This window comes from Porites lutea, chromosome 7 (genome assembly GCF_958299795.1).
Source record: "Porites lutea chromosome 7, jaPorLute2.1, whole genome shotgun sequence".
Lineage (NCBI taxonomy): Eukaryota > Metazoa > Cnidaria > Anthozoa > Scleractinia > Poritidae > Porites > Porites lutea.
In genome coordinates, this window is record NC_133207.1 from 2,952,618 (window position 1) to 2,969,695 (window position 17,078).

General features: G+C 41.0%; 1 protein-coding gene across 1 annotated transcript in view; it reads right to left on the minus strand.

The window, feature by feature from the left end:
* Window positions 1-17,078, minus strand: part of LOC140942643 (E3 ubiquitin-protein ligase UBR2-like) — a 78,736-nt gene that overhangs the window by 12,789 nt on the left and 48,869 nt on the right. The window contains exons 19-35 of the mRNA XM_073391579.1: window positions 16,398-16,484; window positions 14,315-14,379; window positions 13,673-13,783; window positions 13,257-13,322; window positions 12,680-12,756; window positions 11,304-11,334; window positions 11,111-11,174; window positions 10,450-10,633; window positions 9,356-9,458; window positions 7,233-7,269; window positions 6,006-6,160; window positions 5,589-5,691; window positions 5,068-5,168; window positions 4,519-4,736; window positions 4,119-4,263; window positions 2,652-3,001; window positions 2,327-2,433 (exon numbers count right to left, since the gene is read on the minus strand). Of these exons, the coding sequence (XP_073247680.1) occupies window positions 2,327-2,433; window positions 2,652-3,001; window positions 4,119-4,263; window positions 4,519-4,736; window positions 5,068-5,168; window positions 5,589-5,691; window positions 6,006-6,160; window positions 7,233-7,269; window positions 9,356-9,458; window positions 10,450-10,633; window positions 11,111-11,174; window positions 11,304-11,334; window positions 12,680-12,756; window positions 13,257-13,322; window positions 13,673-13,783; window positions 14,315-14,379; window positions 16,398-16,484 (2,004 nt within the window). The remainder of the gene's footprint in view (window positions 1-2,326; window positions 2,434-2,651; window positions 3,002-4,118; window positions 4,264-4,518; window positions 4,737-5,067; window positions 5,169-5,588; window positions 5,692-6,005; window positions 6,161-7,232; window positions 7,270-9,355; window positions 9,459-10,449; window positions 10,634-11,110; window positions 11,175-11,303; window positions 11,335-12,679; window positions 12,757-13,256; window positions 13,323-13,672; window positions 13,784-14,314; window positions 14,380-16,397; window positions 16,485-17,078) is intronic.

Genomic DNA, 17,078 nt, shown 5'->3' on the forward strand with positions numbered 1-17,078 from the left:
ATAACGTGTCTTGTGATGTTATATAACATATATCATGTTATGTTATATATGACAAAATATGTTCTGTTATACAACATATGTTTTCTTATTTTCTATAACATGTGTCATGTTATCTTATATAACATAAAATATGTTATGTTATATAACATACGTTATGTTGTGTTATATAACACGTGTCATGTTATGTTATACAACGTGTGTCATGTTATGTTCTGTTATATAACATGTGTCATGTTATGTTATATTACATATGTCATTTTATGTGATATAACATAAAATATGTTGTGTTATATAACATGTTTTGTTATGTTATATAACATGTGTTATTTTATGTCATATAACATGTGTTATGTTGTTATATAACATATGTCATGTTATATAACGTGTGTCATGTTATATAACATATGTCATCTTTTGTTATATAACATAAAATATGTTATGATATATATTATATGTTATGTTATATAACATAAAATATGTTTTAACATGTGTCATGTTATGTTATACAACATGTGTTATGTTATATAACATGTGTCATGTTATGTTATACAACATGTGTCAAAAATATGTTATGTTATATAACATAAAATATGTTATGTTATGTTATGACTTCTAAATGGCATTTCATTTCAATGCAATTGTGAAAATTCCGTTTTATTAGCTTTGGGTGAGAAATATAAAACTGCACTTATTTATTAAGCAGATCATAAACTTCTAAGTTGAAGAAACCCTCTTTATTTGAACCATGTCATAGATTCTATTTTTCGTAGCTGTGGAAACGTGTTGTATTTATTTAGGCCCTCGCCCATAGAAAGAAGATTATCAGGTATCAAGAATAAGTCATAAATGGTGTCAAGGGCATTCACCCAGCCCTCTTGCAAAGTTTTCCAGTGTTTCAACATTGAAGATTTTCAGAGTCGTATCATCGAATGAACTTCATGCGAAAATAACCAGGCCACTTAGCGCAGTTTAGATTTTTGCATGACGTAAAAAAAAACTGTCTCCCTAATCACCTACTTGCCTTTTGAAGGCAACCTCATCTGAGGGACTTAATGTTTCAATTCAGATTGTTGAAATGTTTTCCACAGCAAAGGAAGTTTGCTAAAAACGCACAGCTTATAAGAGCTGGGAAAGCAGTGGAGTAAGGGGGCAGCGGCACGAGGGAAAGAGGGCGTTCCCCATCACATGCTAAAGCTTGTTCAGTCACCCCCGTTAACTTTGTGAGCCTGAATTACTCTCAACAGCAATTTGTTCTAAGTTCCGGAAAAGTCATTCTCAGGCTATTCAAAGACACTCACAAGTCGATTTCTTGGAGTGCAAAGAAGAGACAACTTACAGGTAATATTATTATTATTAGGCCAAGATGGTTCGTTTCTCACTGTGCCACTAGGAAAGGAAAAGACGAGGAAAAATAGCGAGAGCAAGGAAAATAATATAAGCTTAAAATGACGTATTGACACTTCACATTTGCACTGTTCAGCTGTTCTTGAATCATAGTTTATCAATTTCAGATATCTCCTCTTAAGAAGTAAAATATTTAAATTGAGACATTTTCAACAGCAGCGACAGTTTGGATAGGGAATCCCCCTAGTGCCTAGAGCAGGCTAAGAAGACCTCTGAGACTTCCTGCTTAATATTCTATAATTTTAAAAAAGAGAAACAAAAAAATATTGTAAATGCGAAATGATTTTCCACAAATAACAAAAGAAAAGGGTTGCGAATTCCGCATTCCGGTTTCCAGATCCCACGCGTTCCACAAACCCTACAAAAACATGGCCGACAGTAAATAAGCTCACGTTCACCGCCTTCTCTTTCTTCTTCGTTTGGTTAAAACCACAGCCACATGGAAAACAGTGATTGAAAGTATGCAGTCTTTAGGAGTGGACAATTTTCGAGTGGCATATACCCGATTTCTCGCTTTCTATTCTGACAATCCTTCTGGACTTCACGATGGCGAAACGCCTGCGAAATGGCAAAGTAAGGCAAATGTCGCCACTCACCCCTCGACCGAAACTGAATAGCCGCCAAAACTTTTAACACGATTCAGTAGCTGAAGGATTGAACTGCACAATGATATGCAGGAGAGTCTGTAAGTGTGAGCCACTTTTGAGATTTAATCCACTGAATTTGGCTAAGATCGTATGTTTCGCTAAGTGGGTCAAAGGGGCTAAGTGTATTTCGTCAGATCTTCTAAACGAAAAGGTGTCGATGATTATGACCTTTATTATTTTAAAGAAAAAGGCTCAATTAACTCCAAAGCTCCAAAGGAAAGTGACGCAAGCCTTAGTAACGATTCAGTGGGCTTTAAAATAAAAGTTTAATGCACCTTTTTTCCCTTTCTTTTCATCTTCTTCTGAAAACAAGCTGAAGTTTGAAGAGACAACGTCCTGCATGCTGCTAAGAAATTCTGCGACGGTGATCTCTTCGACACAGCTGCAAATTGTGACAAATAAGCTCTCCGATCAATTTAGGTCTGTGGGAAACTCAACACCTACCCCTCCCCTAAGCCAACATTTTGTCCTAAGTGAGGAGCGAGTGTTAACGTTGACTTAGGGGGGGGGGGGATAGGTGGGCAGTTTCCCTTACAAGTGGAACTTACAAAGATATCATCAGGCATAGTACTTATCTTCTTGACACAAATATTTCCTTACCCCTCTCCCTGTCCGTTAAACAGGGAAGGCAGGACTGGTAAGACTGTGTTGCTGATACATCCGCAAAGCGGACACAAATACTCCCCCTTAGTGATATCCACAGTAAAATGCTGCCCCATTCGCAAAGCCCTTCGTTCTTTCACCGTAACAGACTTGTAAAATCCCTGCCAACAGTCACTATGCATCATGTGACCACAGCTGTTGACATGAACGCCCCAGTAGAGGTCCCTCGGGGTGTGCAGCGGGTCGACTTCGTTCCCGGTCTCAAACATCTTCCCGCGGGAGCGAGACATAACAGTCGACCGCTGGACAAAAGAAGCCATGACTACGGCGCGACCATCGCTGTTGACCTGCAAGTAAACCAAACAAGAAGGGAATTTCGATCGTAAGGTAATTCCCTGGTTTTGCACTGCGCACCTCTTACTGCGCATAACAAGATGGCCGCCGTAAAAAAGAGCATGTGAAGTAACATTATTAAAATGAAGTTGACTGAAGAGAAACGCTATTGGAATGTTTGCTTGCTGTTGTTTCTTGCCAAGGTGAGACTCAATGTGTTGGGAATGTGCATAACGTAAGCAGTACGCGAGTTGCTGAGTTCAACTTCCTCTCGGAGAACCTCGATAGTAGATGTTTAACTTGTGCTTACTCACTTTGATTTTCATTTAAACGCTTTCTTTATCACATTGTGTCCTAAATGTGATATCTCGATGTAAATTCTGTAAAAACGGATTTTTTAATACTTTCTTCCCCCTTTCACATACATTCTATTGACACTCGCCCCAGTCCTCTCTCAAAAATCGGAGAAAATGCATTTGGTGCGCACTTTCTGCAGCTCTACCGCAAAAACGAGTACGATGACCCCCATTTTTTATTTCATGATTTTAATAAGGACGGTGCTTACTTTCGATGAGAAAAAAGTTGGCACAAATCTATGTTCAGTTTTTTGGCAATTTTACTAAATTGTACGGATTGAGCTATCACGTGTCGAATAGCGCGTGTCCAATTTAATTCTACTTTGTAGCGTAAAGTAAAAACATGGGCATTAAAAGGTATTTTTCTGGTACTTAAGTGGATAAACAATACATTAAAGTCAAATTCTGTGTGATACCACACGCATCATCGAAAACACTCTCCTTTTTGTCTAGTTTTGGGCTGCCCGCGGTTTTTGTAAAAGGGTTCTAAATAGCCGTATTTGTCAGCATTGTGACGTCAAAACGAGCACGGTGACCCCCACTTTTTATTACTTTTTTATCATCTTCTTGACTTGTTACATCATTGTACCAAGTTTCATCTACAATCTATGTTACGTTCTTTTACTAGGGAATCACCTTAAGTCGGGTACGATTGTAGAATTTCCGGCGATAACAGTTCAACACAAAGGGCGGTCTTGTGGAAGACTGAAATGTTACAAGGGTCACTTAAAATAATCAAATACGCATCCCCGGGTTTCTCTTCTTTGCAACGTACCTCTTGTTGTTCTTGACACAGAATACAAGGTTCGGTTACATAGCGAGGTGCTCGTACATCTTGCCGACACCGCTGAACACCCAGAACAACTGGCTCCTCTAGGCTGGGTTCACGGTTTTCCACGTGTGGCTCAGAAGTGTTGAAACTAAGGCAATAGAGATTAACAAAAAACTTTAAACTCAAACTTCACTTGAAATTACAATAAGAATGTATGATTTCATCTTAAAAAATCAGTAAAAGTTTTGATACAGATCTGTAGGTACGGCAAAATTTGGACAACAGTTTCGGCAAATCTCAAACAACCAACAAACTTGAGATTTGAAAAAACACCAGGAAGAACTGCAGTTCATGTCTATATAATTGATTGTGGGAAGAAAAGGTTAAGAGAATCGAATCGTACTCTTCTGCCTCCATTGACGCCAGTAACTGGGCATTTTCCTTGATAAACACTTTCTGTAAGGCAGACATCTGAGCCATGACTTTAGCGCGTCTCTCTTGTGCAAGCTTCGCCCTTCTTGCTTTTTCCTCCTCCTGCGAAACACTCCTCGCCAGGGAGGGGCGCGCAGCACCTACCCCTCGTGGCTTAATGTCTCGTGCAGCGAGCTCTTTGTGAAACGTCTACAGAAATACAATTAAAAGGGGACTGTCACTTTCTTTAAGCACCCATATTAGGCGAGTTTCGAGATAAGTGCTGCAAAAGCAAAACTTGAGCGAACCAAAACTGATAAAGATAGTCTAACGAAATAATCAGAACTCACACACGTAGGGGACACCAAGCGCGGGAGAGACAATTATCCGATCAGAACTCAACACAAATTGCGGTCACCAAGCGCGGGAAGCAGAGTTGTATTCCTTAATACTTATACATTGCCTAGCAATTTAATCCGGTGAATTGCGCTTTACAATTTTTAAACAACCAGGTCCGGCGGCATTCAACAACTCGTTCTACCTTAATAATCCAGTCCAGCTGTGAGACATGCTCTTTGCACATGTCTGGACACTCGATGTCGTGAATATCCTCCAGCGATTTTAGGAGACTCTGTGGTTGACCTAAATGTGTCAAAATAACGAAAGATATTACCCAAAGTCAGCACAAGAGGAAATTCAGTCATTCAAACCTCTTCTACACTTGTATATACAGTTGTTTTTTTCTCCTTACCACACGAAGTTCGAGCCATTTGCAAGGTGAAAGAAATACCCTCATTTCTTAGTTGCTTTGAGGCCCTGTGTATTGGTCTGGCCCCATGGATCGAGCCCGCGACCACACGCTCTGCAGTCAAGCGCTCTACTGACTGAACTAGTCTTGCCGCGGTTAAAACTCTCTATCCTTTAAATAAATCGAAGTGCAATGAGAGACCTACGTACGTCAGAGAGTTTGTAGGAGAGATTTTAAATATGAGTCTGTCATCATCACACACCAAGAAAACAAAACTTGTGAACAATAATAATTTGAAAAAACATTCCCATTACCTTCCGTCGAGGTTGCCATGGTAATGAAGTTAAATTCACTATTATTTCCAGTCATATTTTTTCGTTTTTCTTCATGAAGAGCAAGGCATACCAAATGCAGAACCTAGTAAAAAATCAGATAAAGAGAGAAATGAAGTAGCGCGAAACTAGGTTGAACTGTTAACTGACTTGACGGCAGGAGATGGGCTCCTGCTTGACAGCCATGCGATTCGAAATTTGACCTTCCAAAGACTCGGAAACCATTTTGTGTTGTAAAATTTGTCTGAAGGGTGAAGCCTCGGCTTATTCGACGGCGGCAGTCTTTAGAGTAAATATGGTAGGAAAGGACTGACTGAAGCCTGAAGCCTTAGTGTTACTCGCTAGGCGCATGCGTATCGCAAAGCAAAAACGCCTGTTTTAGGACAGAAAACAACGTACCTGTTGAAACAGTAAATCCGTAACAGCCCTTGGGTGTGGTTTGTTTACACGACTGACAAGGGTATTCATCAGACCCACTAGCGTCTTACAGCACATCAGCTTCAACACCTTACTGAAAGGCTCACAGAACTCAGGGGGGATAGGTGGGGGACCAACTGCAAAATATTATGCAAAATGTGTACTCTTTCGCTCCTAACAATCGTATTTAGCCAAAGAAATCGGTTACCGCGCGTCGACGACAGTGAACGCGCGGACCTAAAATTAGAATTGACCAACGGCAGAGTGGTAAACTGAGAAGCGTAAATCGTTTTCAGTCCTTTCCGCGCGTTTTTGCTTCTCATTTGACGTAACGCTGTCGTTGCTTAATGTGCCTAACGATTAATAAATTGGACTCCGTGAATTATTACGCTGTAGAAGTTGCAAGGTTAACTATTGCGGGTAAACCTCAAAATAGTGACCATTGGTGACGCCGTGTAAAAACGTTGAACAGTATCTTCCCTATGGCCGTTTTGTGGTTGTTCTGAGACTGGGTCGGTGTTGTGCCGAATTGCATGATGGGACTGTTTTAGGGATTCTATCGCGTCTTTGATTGGCTATTACAAAGTTGAGCGGAGAAACTGGGTCAAAACTGATTCGTGCACTAAAACAGTCCTATGGTGCAATTCGAGGCGACGTGGGCCCAGTCTCTCACTTAGCCCAAACGGTTTAAAGTTTGAATGAAGGTGTAACAGCGTGAACAATGTAGAGAAAGCTTCTACAGAGCAGGAACGAATGGTCTTACAAGAGGTTGTTTCAGTGTATCGTACCTGCAATGGGCGACAAAATTCGTTGAGACTCTTCGTCCCAAAGGGGCTTTCTGACGTTTTACTGACTTCAAAAGGGGAAAACAGTGCAGTGTTGTGCCGCTGTTCGAGCTACCTATCGAAAACAACAAACACCCCAACTTTGAATGGAGGGGAGAGGGGAGGGGTGTGGTTTTTTTGGTTCTCTGAAGTTACTCTATTTGAATACAATGTCTCAACAATTCTGTCGCCGACTGTGGGTGTAAAAAGTGATTCTTACTTTTCAGTCTGTGAATGAAACCCTTTAGAATAAATAAAAGCGAAGCTCTTTATTCACTTCTAACTTCTGAGACTGCAGATAGGGTCTTGCTAAAGTGTGACCACCCAATTACACGCTACAGAAGAATACTTGAGAGGTATAATTAGCTTATGGACATGGTTATACCTTCGTTTGTCATCTTCTTTCGTATATGCTCCTCTGTCTATCAAAAAAAGTAAAAATATATATATTTTTAAAACAATGATGCAATTTTCAAAGAATATTTCCTCTTCTGGCGTAAATCTCCCCCTTCCCAAAAAAAAAGGACAAGAAGACGCCTGAGGGCGTTTACGCGAAAGGTCTTGGGGTAAGTAAGAATTATGTTGAATGGCATTGGCAGTGTATCATCAACAAATGTGTGGAAGAGAGACGGATATGTTCTGTTAAATATACCAGAAGACGAAATACACACAAGGGTTCCTTTGCTCCGGAAAACATAACATAACATAACATAACATAACATAACATAACATAACATAACATAACATAACATAACATAACGTAACGTAACGTAACGTAACGTAACGTAACATTACATTACATTACATTACATTACATGTTAAGACTATGGGTAGTTCACTACAATTTGCATTCAGGCTTTAATAATATCCTCGATAAATGCACTTCCACATTCAACAATAGCTTGTAATGTATCAGACTTCCAATACCTACAGGGCTCAAGGCTCTGCTCTAAAGAAACTTTTCAGGGAGCCCTTCCCAAGCATTTTAGCTGGGCTACCTAGACCTGAAAGATGGTCGCCCAAATAAAATTTTCGAGGAGCCCTTCGGACTCCCAAACACTTTTTGGTCGCCCAAATTAATAAATCAGTGAGCTGTTTGTTGATGACCAAAAATTAAACAAATTATTTCCTAACCAAGTCAAGCAGAACTTTGTGTTTTGATTTTTTATTTTCATGACAAGTCACATCATTTGATCTCCTGAGCGTGCGTAAAAGAAAGGTTCTTGTCTGACATATTCAAGCAATGAAACCCATCAAAGTTTTCGCGCCATATGACAAACAAGGGCAACACCGCCGAACATTTCCTTTCTTTTAAATGGAAAAGGGGGCACAAGTGGACACAAGAAGACACAGGGGACACAAGAAACACAAGGGGGCACAAAGGACACAGGGGACACAAGTGACACAGAGGGACGAGGAGAAACAAGGGGACACGAGGGACACAAGAGGACACAATGGGACGCAGGGGACACAAAGGGACACAAGGGACACAAGGGGACACAAAAGGACACAGGGGACACAAGTGACACAGAGGAGACGAGGAGAAACAAGGGGACACAAGGGACACAAGGGGACATGAGGGACACAAGAGGACACAACGGGACGTAGGGGACACAAAGTGACACAGGGAACACCGGTGACACAAGGGACACAAGGGGACACAAAAGGACACAGGGGACACAAGGGGACACAAGGTACACAGGGGACTCAAGAGACACAAGGGGACACAAGTGACACAGGACACACAAGGGGACACAAGTAACACAGGGGACACACGGGACACAAGGGACACAGGGGACACAAGAGGACACAAGAGGACACAAAAGGACACAGGGGACACAAGGGGACACAAGGTACACAGAGGACTCAAGAGAAACAAGGGGACACAAGTGACACGGGGCACACAAGGGGACACAAGTAACACAAGGAGACACAGGGGGCACAAGGGATACAAGGGGACACAAGGTACACAAGGGACACAAGGGAACACAAGAGGACACATGACACAGGGGACACAAGGAACACAAGAGACACAGGGGACACAAAAGGGCACAAGGGGACATAAAGGAGACAAGGGGACACAGGGGACAAAAGGGGACACAAGGGGAGACAAGGGACACAGGGAACACAAGGGACACAGGGAACACAAGGGACACAAGGGGACACAAGAGGATACACGGGACACAAGGGGACACACGGGATACAGGGTTTAAAAGTTAAAAAAAGAAGGGAATTTTTGACTCCCAAGAAAAATACGAAAGGAATGCGCTAATAATGAATTTATGACGATGGCTGACTGTGTCGTCCCCCGTGAAAAGCTATGTTAAAAATCAAAAGAATAAAGCATTTGAAAAGTTTATTTTCCAGAGAGACTATGGGTGTGCTTGTAAAAGGGCAAAAATAGTCTGTAAATCCCCCTCTCGCCCGTGTTATCACAAATATCGACTGTCCCGAGAAATGAGAGAAATTACAGCCTAATCCTAAAAGCAACCAGTACAAATGTTTCACCTTGGACTGCTCTATCCGCGTGTAGTGATAGAAAAATGGGTTGTACTCTTTGAGGCACTCTGGTTTCAGATCGTACAGGCCTTTACCTGTAACTCCAGGTTTCCTATAATCAAATAACGCTTACAATCAGTTATGGAACCACACAATGCATCTACTTGTAATTGATTATGTGGCATCAACCCTTGTATTTAATAAGGAATACAGTCAAACCCCGTAAATACGCACACAGAGGGGGCTTTAGAAAGTGTCCGTATTAAGCAGGTTGAATTTAGAAAAAATACTAGGGCTTCCTTTTCCAAGGGAAAAGGAAATATGACCGTAATAAAGAGGTGTTCGAATTAAGGGGTTCGGCTGTATAAGATTTGGAAGGTAGAGACAGTAGAACCCCTCTTAATATGGACACCTCTTTATTACAGAGAGTTTTCTTTGTCCCTGGGGAAAGTAAGAAGTCACATTTTCTCACAATTCAAGCCCCTTAATACGGACACTTTCTATGCTCCTCCCCCCTCCTCGAGGTTTGAATGAAGTTAGGATTTTAAGTCCATTGAAGATTTTAGTCCTACCTGTCCGATTCATCGCAAGTCATATCACTGGCAGATTGATTGGGTTTCAGTTACGCGTTATGTCACATAAGGATAATCCAACGTCACGAGGATACAAGGGAGGCGTCCCTCATTTAAAAGCTAACATCCAATGTCTTATTGTAACCGCCACATTTGAATTTATTAGACTGGTAACGACACAAAATTGATTTTAACCCCAGAGCTGATGACTACATGGACAGAATAAACGGAACATTCAGATCTCCCCTCAAATCAAGGGTAAGACAATGACGCATTACAAAAAAACAAGGCAACTCCCCCCTCCCAAGTCAAAGATGAGATAATGGCGCACTTCGGCCGTCATGCGGTTTCATCCTTGATTTCCAAAGGAAGGGTTTGCTTTTCCATATTACTCTGTCCAACATTGCAGGTACTGACAAATCGAACTTTAACCTACTCACTAGAAGCCCTTTACATTAGGGGTACTTTCCTCAAGAGACAACTCATTGTATAGTAAGTATACTAAACAATGAATGATCGAAGATTTCTTACTTGAAAGTCGAAACAGACTCAATGATGCCATCCACTCCTTCCTCGTCCTCCAGTTCATTGTCCAGCGGCAAAGCCTTGACGAGCTCGCTATGCGTCATGGGCTTGAGACATAGCTTGTGAATGATCTCCCTTCTCATAAATTCATCCGCTGACACGCGCCCAACACCAGGGAAATACCGTTCACCTAAATTTCACAAAAACAAACGCCACCTTGCTTATAAAATCCGTTTAGAATTGTGCCGCTTAAAATAATTATGTTCTCACACAATGCCCCGAACTTGTTCCTTCCAAAAACTTTCGGTTGCATTGTTCACAAACGCACACCCCTCGTTCACAGGATCTCAACCAACCTGACCAGGGTCTTGTGGGATCCAGACAGGTGATCACACAAAGCGTGAAGAGTAGAGACGCAAAATCACTGAGCAACGCACTGTGTTGAGAGGTTAGTGAGCTTAAGCCAAGACGCATGCTAACTGGAAGCTGACTTTTTGCATTCTTGGGCAGTGGTTTTGCCCAAATGTCTTTATGAGGGTAAAGACACTTAGCAATACAAATGGCATATTAAAAGGAAAACACCTTACTTCCGGTTGACGCGCGTCGCCAAAAACGTCTTTCAGCTGGTCTTTTCTTAAGCTCCTGTTAACACTTAACACCGCCTTACCTACAATGGCTATCAGCAGAGAAAAAAAGGATTCTGCGATGGTCAACTTCTGGTTAAGTTTCTCCTGAAACGAAACAGCAAACAATTATTGCTTCACAACAGCAATAGTAGCATAGATTCTGAAGCACTGAATCGGACAAAGAGAAAGTGAAACAAATCAGTTATCACATCAACGGACAGAAATGAGTTTTACCTGGTCAAATCTGCTATCATCAAAACTAGGCCTGTGTAGGAATGGCAAATTCAGTCACATGTCAGCAAGGCATGATTTCGTGTTTGTACACAATATTATCTATTTATCGTTTAAAGAGGGAGTGGGGGTGGGGAGTGAGGAGTGGGGAGTGAAGGGGGGGTGGGGAGTGGGGGGGTGGGGAGTAGGGGTGGATTGTGAGGGTGGGGAGTGCGAATACCGCAGTGGATGAAGCACTCGCATGCCACCACAAATGTGGCCTGGGTTCGAGTACCGGAGTCGACGCAATTAGTACGTGGGTTGAGTTTGCTGCTGGTTTTCTCCCTTTCTCCGAGAGGTTTCTCCCCGCGTTCTCCAGTGTTTCCCTCTCCGCAAAAAAACAAAACCAACATTTCAAATTCCAATCCGATCGGGAAAGTGTCTCCAGTAAGCTGGTAACTCTAAGAGGGTCACAGTCTTATGAATTCTTGGAACTGTCACGTGTCTTCCTTTTGAAGTAATGTTAGCTTAGTTTTGTTTGGTCTCTCTTCACTGCTCACCACTTGGGACGCTAGGGGTGGGTGGGGGGGGGGGGGGACAAACCGTTTTATTCGCAGGCTAACCTCAAAATGGCCAAATCTACGATCACTGACTCGAATATGTCACGGTTTCTCTCGCCCATGGCTGGTGGCCGCGAATAATTCACGATCGGCATAAAATCTTTATTTAGCTACGACTAAATATATTGATTATTGTAACAGCTTACTATTCAAGATTCCGGCTGTACATATCGCTAAATTACAGCGCATCCAGAATAGTGCAGCTCGGCTAGTCTATTACATTCCTAGATTTGAACATATAACACCTGTTCTTTATCGGCTACATTGGCTGCCTGTGTCTTTTAGGATTGAATACAAAGTGCTAATTTTAACCTATAAGGCAATACATGGCTATGCTCCACTATATATTTCAGATTTAATTAGAACTGGGGAACGAACAAATTATAATTTAAGATCCTCGTCACAGCTACTACTACAACCATATAATGCTACAAAAATAAAAAAGACATTGGGAGACAGAGCATTTCAAGTTGCGTCTCCGGGACTGTGGAACGGTCTCCCAAATGACATTAGAAATGCTAAGACAATGGACGTTTTTAAGTCCTTAGTGAAAACTCATCTTTTTAGAAAAGCGTATGCTTGTTATTTTTTTTAGAATTTTACATTTTTGACTCTGTGTAATTTTTAGTTTATTTATTAGATATGGACTGGATAGTTTTACTATATTAGATTTATTATTTTATTATTATTTTAATGTAACTTGTAAGGCGCATTTGAATATATTCATATAGATATTTGCGCCGAATAAGTAAGTAATAAATTAAATTAAATATAACTTACATGGACCAGTTGACAAGTCCAAACCTGTCAAGAAGGGCTACCAAGAAGTAATCACTGTCAAGAAACGATGCCACAACCTACAAATTGATCAAATATAAAAAGTACAACTTCTCCTTCTACCAGAGATTTTTCTAGTTGATAGTCTCACATTTATACTGTAGACCAAAATTTAAAAAAAATCGATCACAGTAGTGGCCTTGAAAAAAACTTTTGCCCAATCTAAATTACCCAGATTCTACTTCCTCTCGCATATTACGAGGTAGGCCTATACCTCGCTTTCGCCTCAGCTGAATTGCTGTTAGACTTTCTAAAAGTCCTTTATTTTTTTCCTGGTTGGTTAGCGACGAAAGTCGACCTCGAGACTTCCTCGCTCGCTCGGTCGCTGCGCGACCTCATGCATTGAAGCTCGCCTTGCTTACCTTTAAGAACTTACAACAGATCGACTTGTAGCAAGTCTAAATTGATGTCACAGCGTTATTTGTTATAAAGTAGGACAGAAAACGCGTCAAAACAACTCGTAATGATTAAAGAATATCGCTAAACTACTAACACATATTAGAAGGGATTTGGTATTTACCTGAAGCATTACAACGTCCTTGTCAAACATGACGGACCGACATTTGACATTGAAATAGTGATACACCTGGTTTGAAAACAAAGTTTAAATAAATTAGAGTTACTTAATGGACGTTAAGGGTGAAATTCAATCAATAATTAAAGTGCACAAGAAGTCAAATTTTCTCTCTCTATTTATCTATTTATTCATATAGGTATAGACTAGGTATTTATTTTTAGAACTGATGTTCGAGAAACTATTTTGACTGTAAATTGGACCAGTTTGAAATTCAAAAGCGCTGAAAGTTGGTGCATTCCAAGACTGGAGACTGGAGAGTCTGGCAATTAAGATATTTCTTTCTTTTTGGGGGTTCAACTGTCTGTAAGTGAAAAATTCAACAATTGACACAGGAAGATAGATTTCTTAAATCTGTATACCTGATTCATGACCGCATAACCATTCCTTCTCCACATCCCAGCTTGAACTTGAGCAACCATGGCAAGAGTACGCAGCGGGTACTCCATTAGAAATAACTTCAGTCTGTCATCCTGAGCATAAATAAATAAAGGAGTACATACATAATGTCAGCCTGCGATTAAGCCTTCTATCTGAGATTCACGAGACGTACTGCTACTGTGGTCACACGACAGGATTTCGTCCACAGACTCAAAAGTTTGAACTTCGCCCGAGGATTCCGGATTCCACAGGCAAAATTTTCACAGATTCCGGAAACCCTCACATGGGGTGATAGAACTACATACTAAATAAATAGTACCATGTGAAAGTACTACTGAAAAGGTTTCATTTGAATGGTAACATCATAGGATTTCATCCACAGACTCAAAAGTTAGAACTACATACTAAACAAATAGTACCATGTGAAAGTACTGCTGATGAGGTTTCATTTGAGTGGTAACACCATAGGATTTCATCCACTGACTCAAAAGTTACGACTACATACCAGATAAAGAGGATTAATTTGAAAGGCTTAGGCAAAGGATTTCGTCCACAGACTCAAAAGTTAGAATCACCTGGCAACAGAAATTAAAAAGCCACTTATGTAATTATAACAGCCCTACCTCAGTTTCAAATCCAAAAAGTCCCCAGAAGGTTAGATCATACTTGTCACAGGATAACAGAAGACCTAAAAGGAAAACCAGAATTTACTGAAACGCAAACTAGCTGCCATGTATTCAGGGCTGTCATTAAGAGGTGGGGGGGCGGGGGGGGGGGGGAGGGGGGAACACCAAAAGAAACGCAGAATTTTAGTGACAACCCCAAGCGCTAAGCTTTCAATTCCCATGGAAAACAACTTTTCGGTTCTGTGCCTAGACATCACGGGAAACCATTAGTAACAATATTTTAGTTGCACGAAAATTCGTGGGAACCCATTCCCTAAATGTTTTTAATTTTTCAAAGTCATACACTTTTCTTTTTTCTCAGCGCTGGAAGGCAGCCGTAAACTACTAATGTATAATGCTTTTTGGGAATGGTTCAAGATGGAGCTGATACATGCTACACATTTCAGTTTGGTATATGAGTCGACGTAACTAAAGAATTGCTCTACCAGTTAAGTATCTATGCGGAAAAATGATGAATTTCTGTAAATGGATCCCTAAGGCTGAAAATGGCGCTGGGAAACTATTTTTTGGTTCCGTTATTTTAAGACCACGGTAAGGGACTTGTCAGAAATTAGCAGGGGGGAGGGGGGGGGGGGGGTGGGAATTTTAAATTTGGGTTCGGAAATGAGGTGACCCATCCCTGCAATGGGAGTGAAATTTTCTAACCCTCCCCTTGACCTTGGCCTAAAATATCATGACCCTCCCCCTCTTATATAAATGATAAAATCTAGTTCTTGCAATACACGAGGGTGAGGCAGTATTATGAAAGCTCAAAATATATTTCTAATCTGCTCTTTTTAATACAATATACATACATTTTAGATGATAGCATTAAGCTGAGTCTGACTCTGATTCTGACAGCTGATCACGCCACTCTCCTATTTCTCCCACGTGTTTTTTTTTTACAAAATAAAGAACTTCTTTTTTCTTCAGTGGGTGAACCTCTACATGATCAGGGACACATATTTGCATGACCCTCCCCCTTTTAACAGCCCATTTTTCACGACCCCTCCCTTTTCTGCAGTCTCAAAAAGTTGTGACCCTCCCTCTGTTTCCAGCCCCCTCCCCCCCTTCTAATTTCTGACAAGTCCCTAACAACACGGTAAGCTCTCGTTACCGTGAAATCCAAGAGCTTGCAACCGTGTGTATTAGTAATACAGCAATAGTACACAACAATGGCGAGCGAAACGTAAAACGTCTCACTTTTCTTCAGTAAAGACAAGGAACCTTTTCTTGTGTTGGTAAAACCTCACGAAATCCGGCTTTTTGTTTCAAGGGAGTGGTAAAAACAAGGTAGTGCGTCTGAAGAGGGTGGAACGTTTAACTCGTTACACCCACACGAATATAACAGTGACCTTAAGATTCGAGGACGAAAACGACCACGAGAGGGCGATTTGAACTTAAGTTTTTTCGCGTATACTCGAAAAATAGACACCGCGCAAAGCTTTATTGCACTTTTTTCACCAGAAAAGTTAGCACTGCTATCTTAATTGGAGGACGTTTAGCCGTCTCCCAATCGCAAAATGATAAAACGTCTGACATTCGATAACTTGCTTCCGTCACTACGAGATTCTCGCTTCAACTCGTAGTAGAATGACGATGGCTATCACGTTCTCCCGCCAAAACAGGGACTTTACGATCCAACGACGCGACGGCGACAAGAACGTCGCTTAAAAAGTGAATTTGCGTTCTTTCAGTCTTTATAGCGATTATTCTTACCCACTTACTTTGTCAATGGTAGGCGAACCCTCCTGAAGCTGAATTTCAAGGGACCAAATTCAAGCTCAGAAAGAGAAATCAAATTTCGTCATTAAATTAGGCATTTTCACGTCGTAGTCGTGCAAAAACGTGTGATGCACGTGGGAAGTTGTTGTTTTGCTAATTAAACCAATTGTTTTTTTTTGACGTTCTCGTTGTCGTCCGCGTTGTTGGATCTTAAAGTCTCTAATGACGCTGGTTAATGCGAGAGCTCTACTTAGCACTGAGAATATCTCGTAGTCGTCCTCGTCATAGAATCTAAAGGTCTCTTATATAAACTGACCTGCAAGAAATCTTGACACTGGTAAATGAACCGACACAGGGGCACTCGACACATCGTACTGGAATAGCTTGAAAGCATGGCCAAACGCTGTCCAAAAACAACAAGATATAGCATTTCAAACAAATTTATCACATACAGTAGAACCTCCTTGGAAAACATATAATAAAAAGATCATGAAAACAGGAAGGTTTCACGTCGACAGTAAAGCCCTGTGTAAACGGGCTCAAAATGGTTGGATCTTACATCTCCGTTTGCACACCCTGTTGAATGTTGGTAGGAGTTGTTGCGCAAAGTTTGAAAAGAAAAAAAACTTTTAGCTACGTACAAACGGAGGCAACAAATTCCAACATTGTTAGCCCAACAATGTTGGCTCAACAATGAACAACACCACCAACAACAATGTATTTATTAACAAAACGCTAATCTGGGCACGACAAAACAATGTTGGGAGTTGTTGCATCCGTTGTAGCTTAAAGAGATGTACCAAAAAGCGTGACGCATGTGCAATGCTGTTCGGCGTCGTCGTTACATAAGCTCCCAAATGCGATACGCTTTAAAAAATCTTCTCCACGAAAGTAAAGTTCCTACCACTAGACTTACAGAAAAGAACAAAATCACCAAGAAAGCTTCCCGTCTCATGAATTCGCCCTATATGATTGAGTTTTAAACTCTGTAAAACAA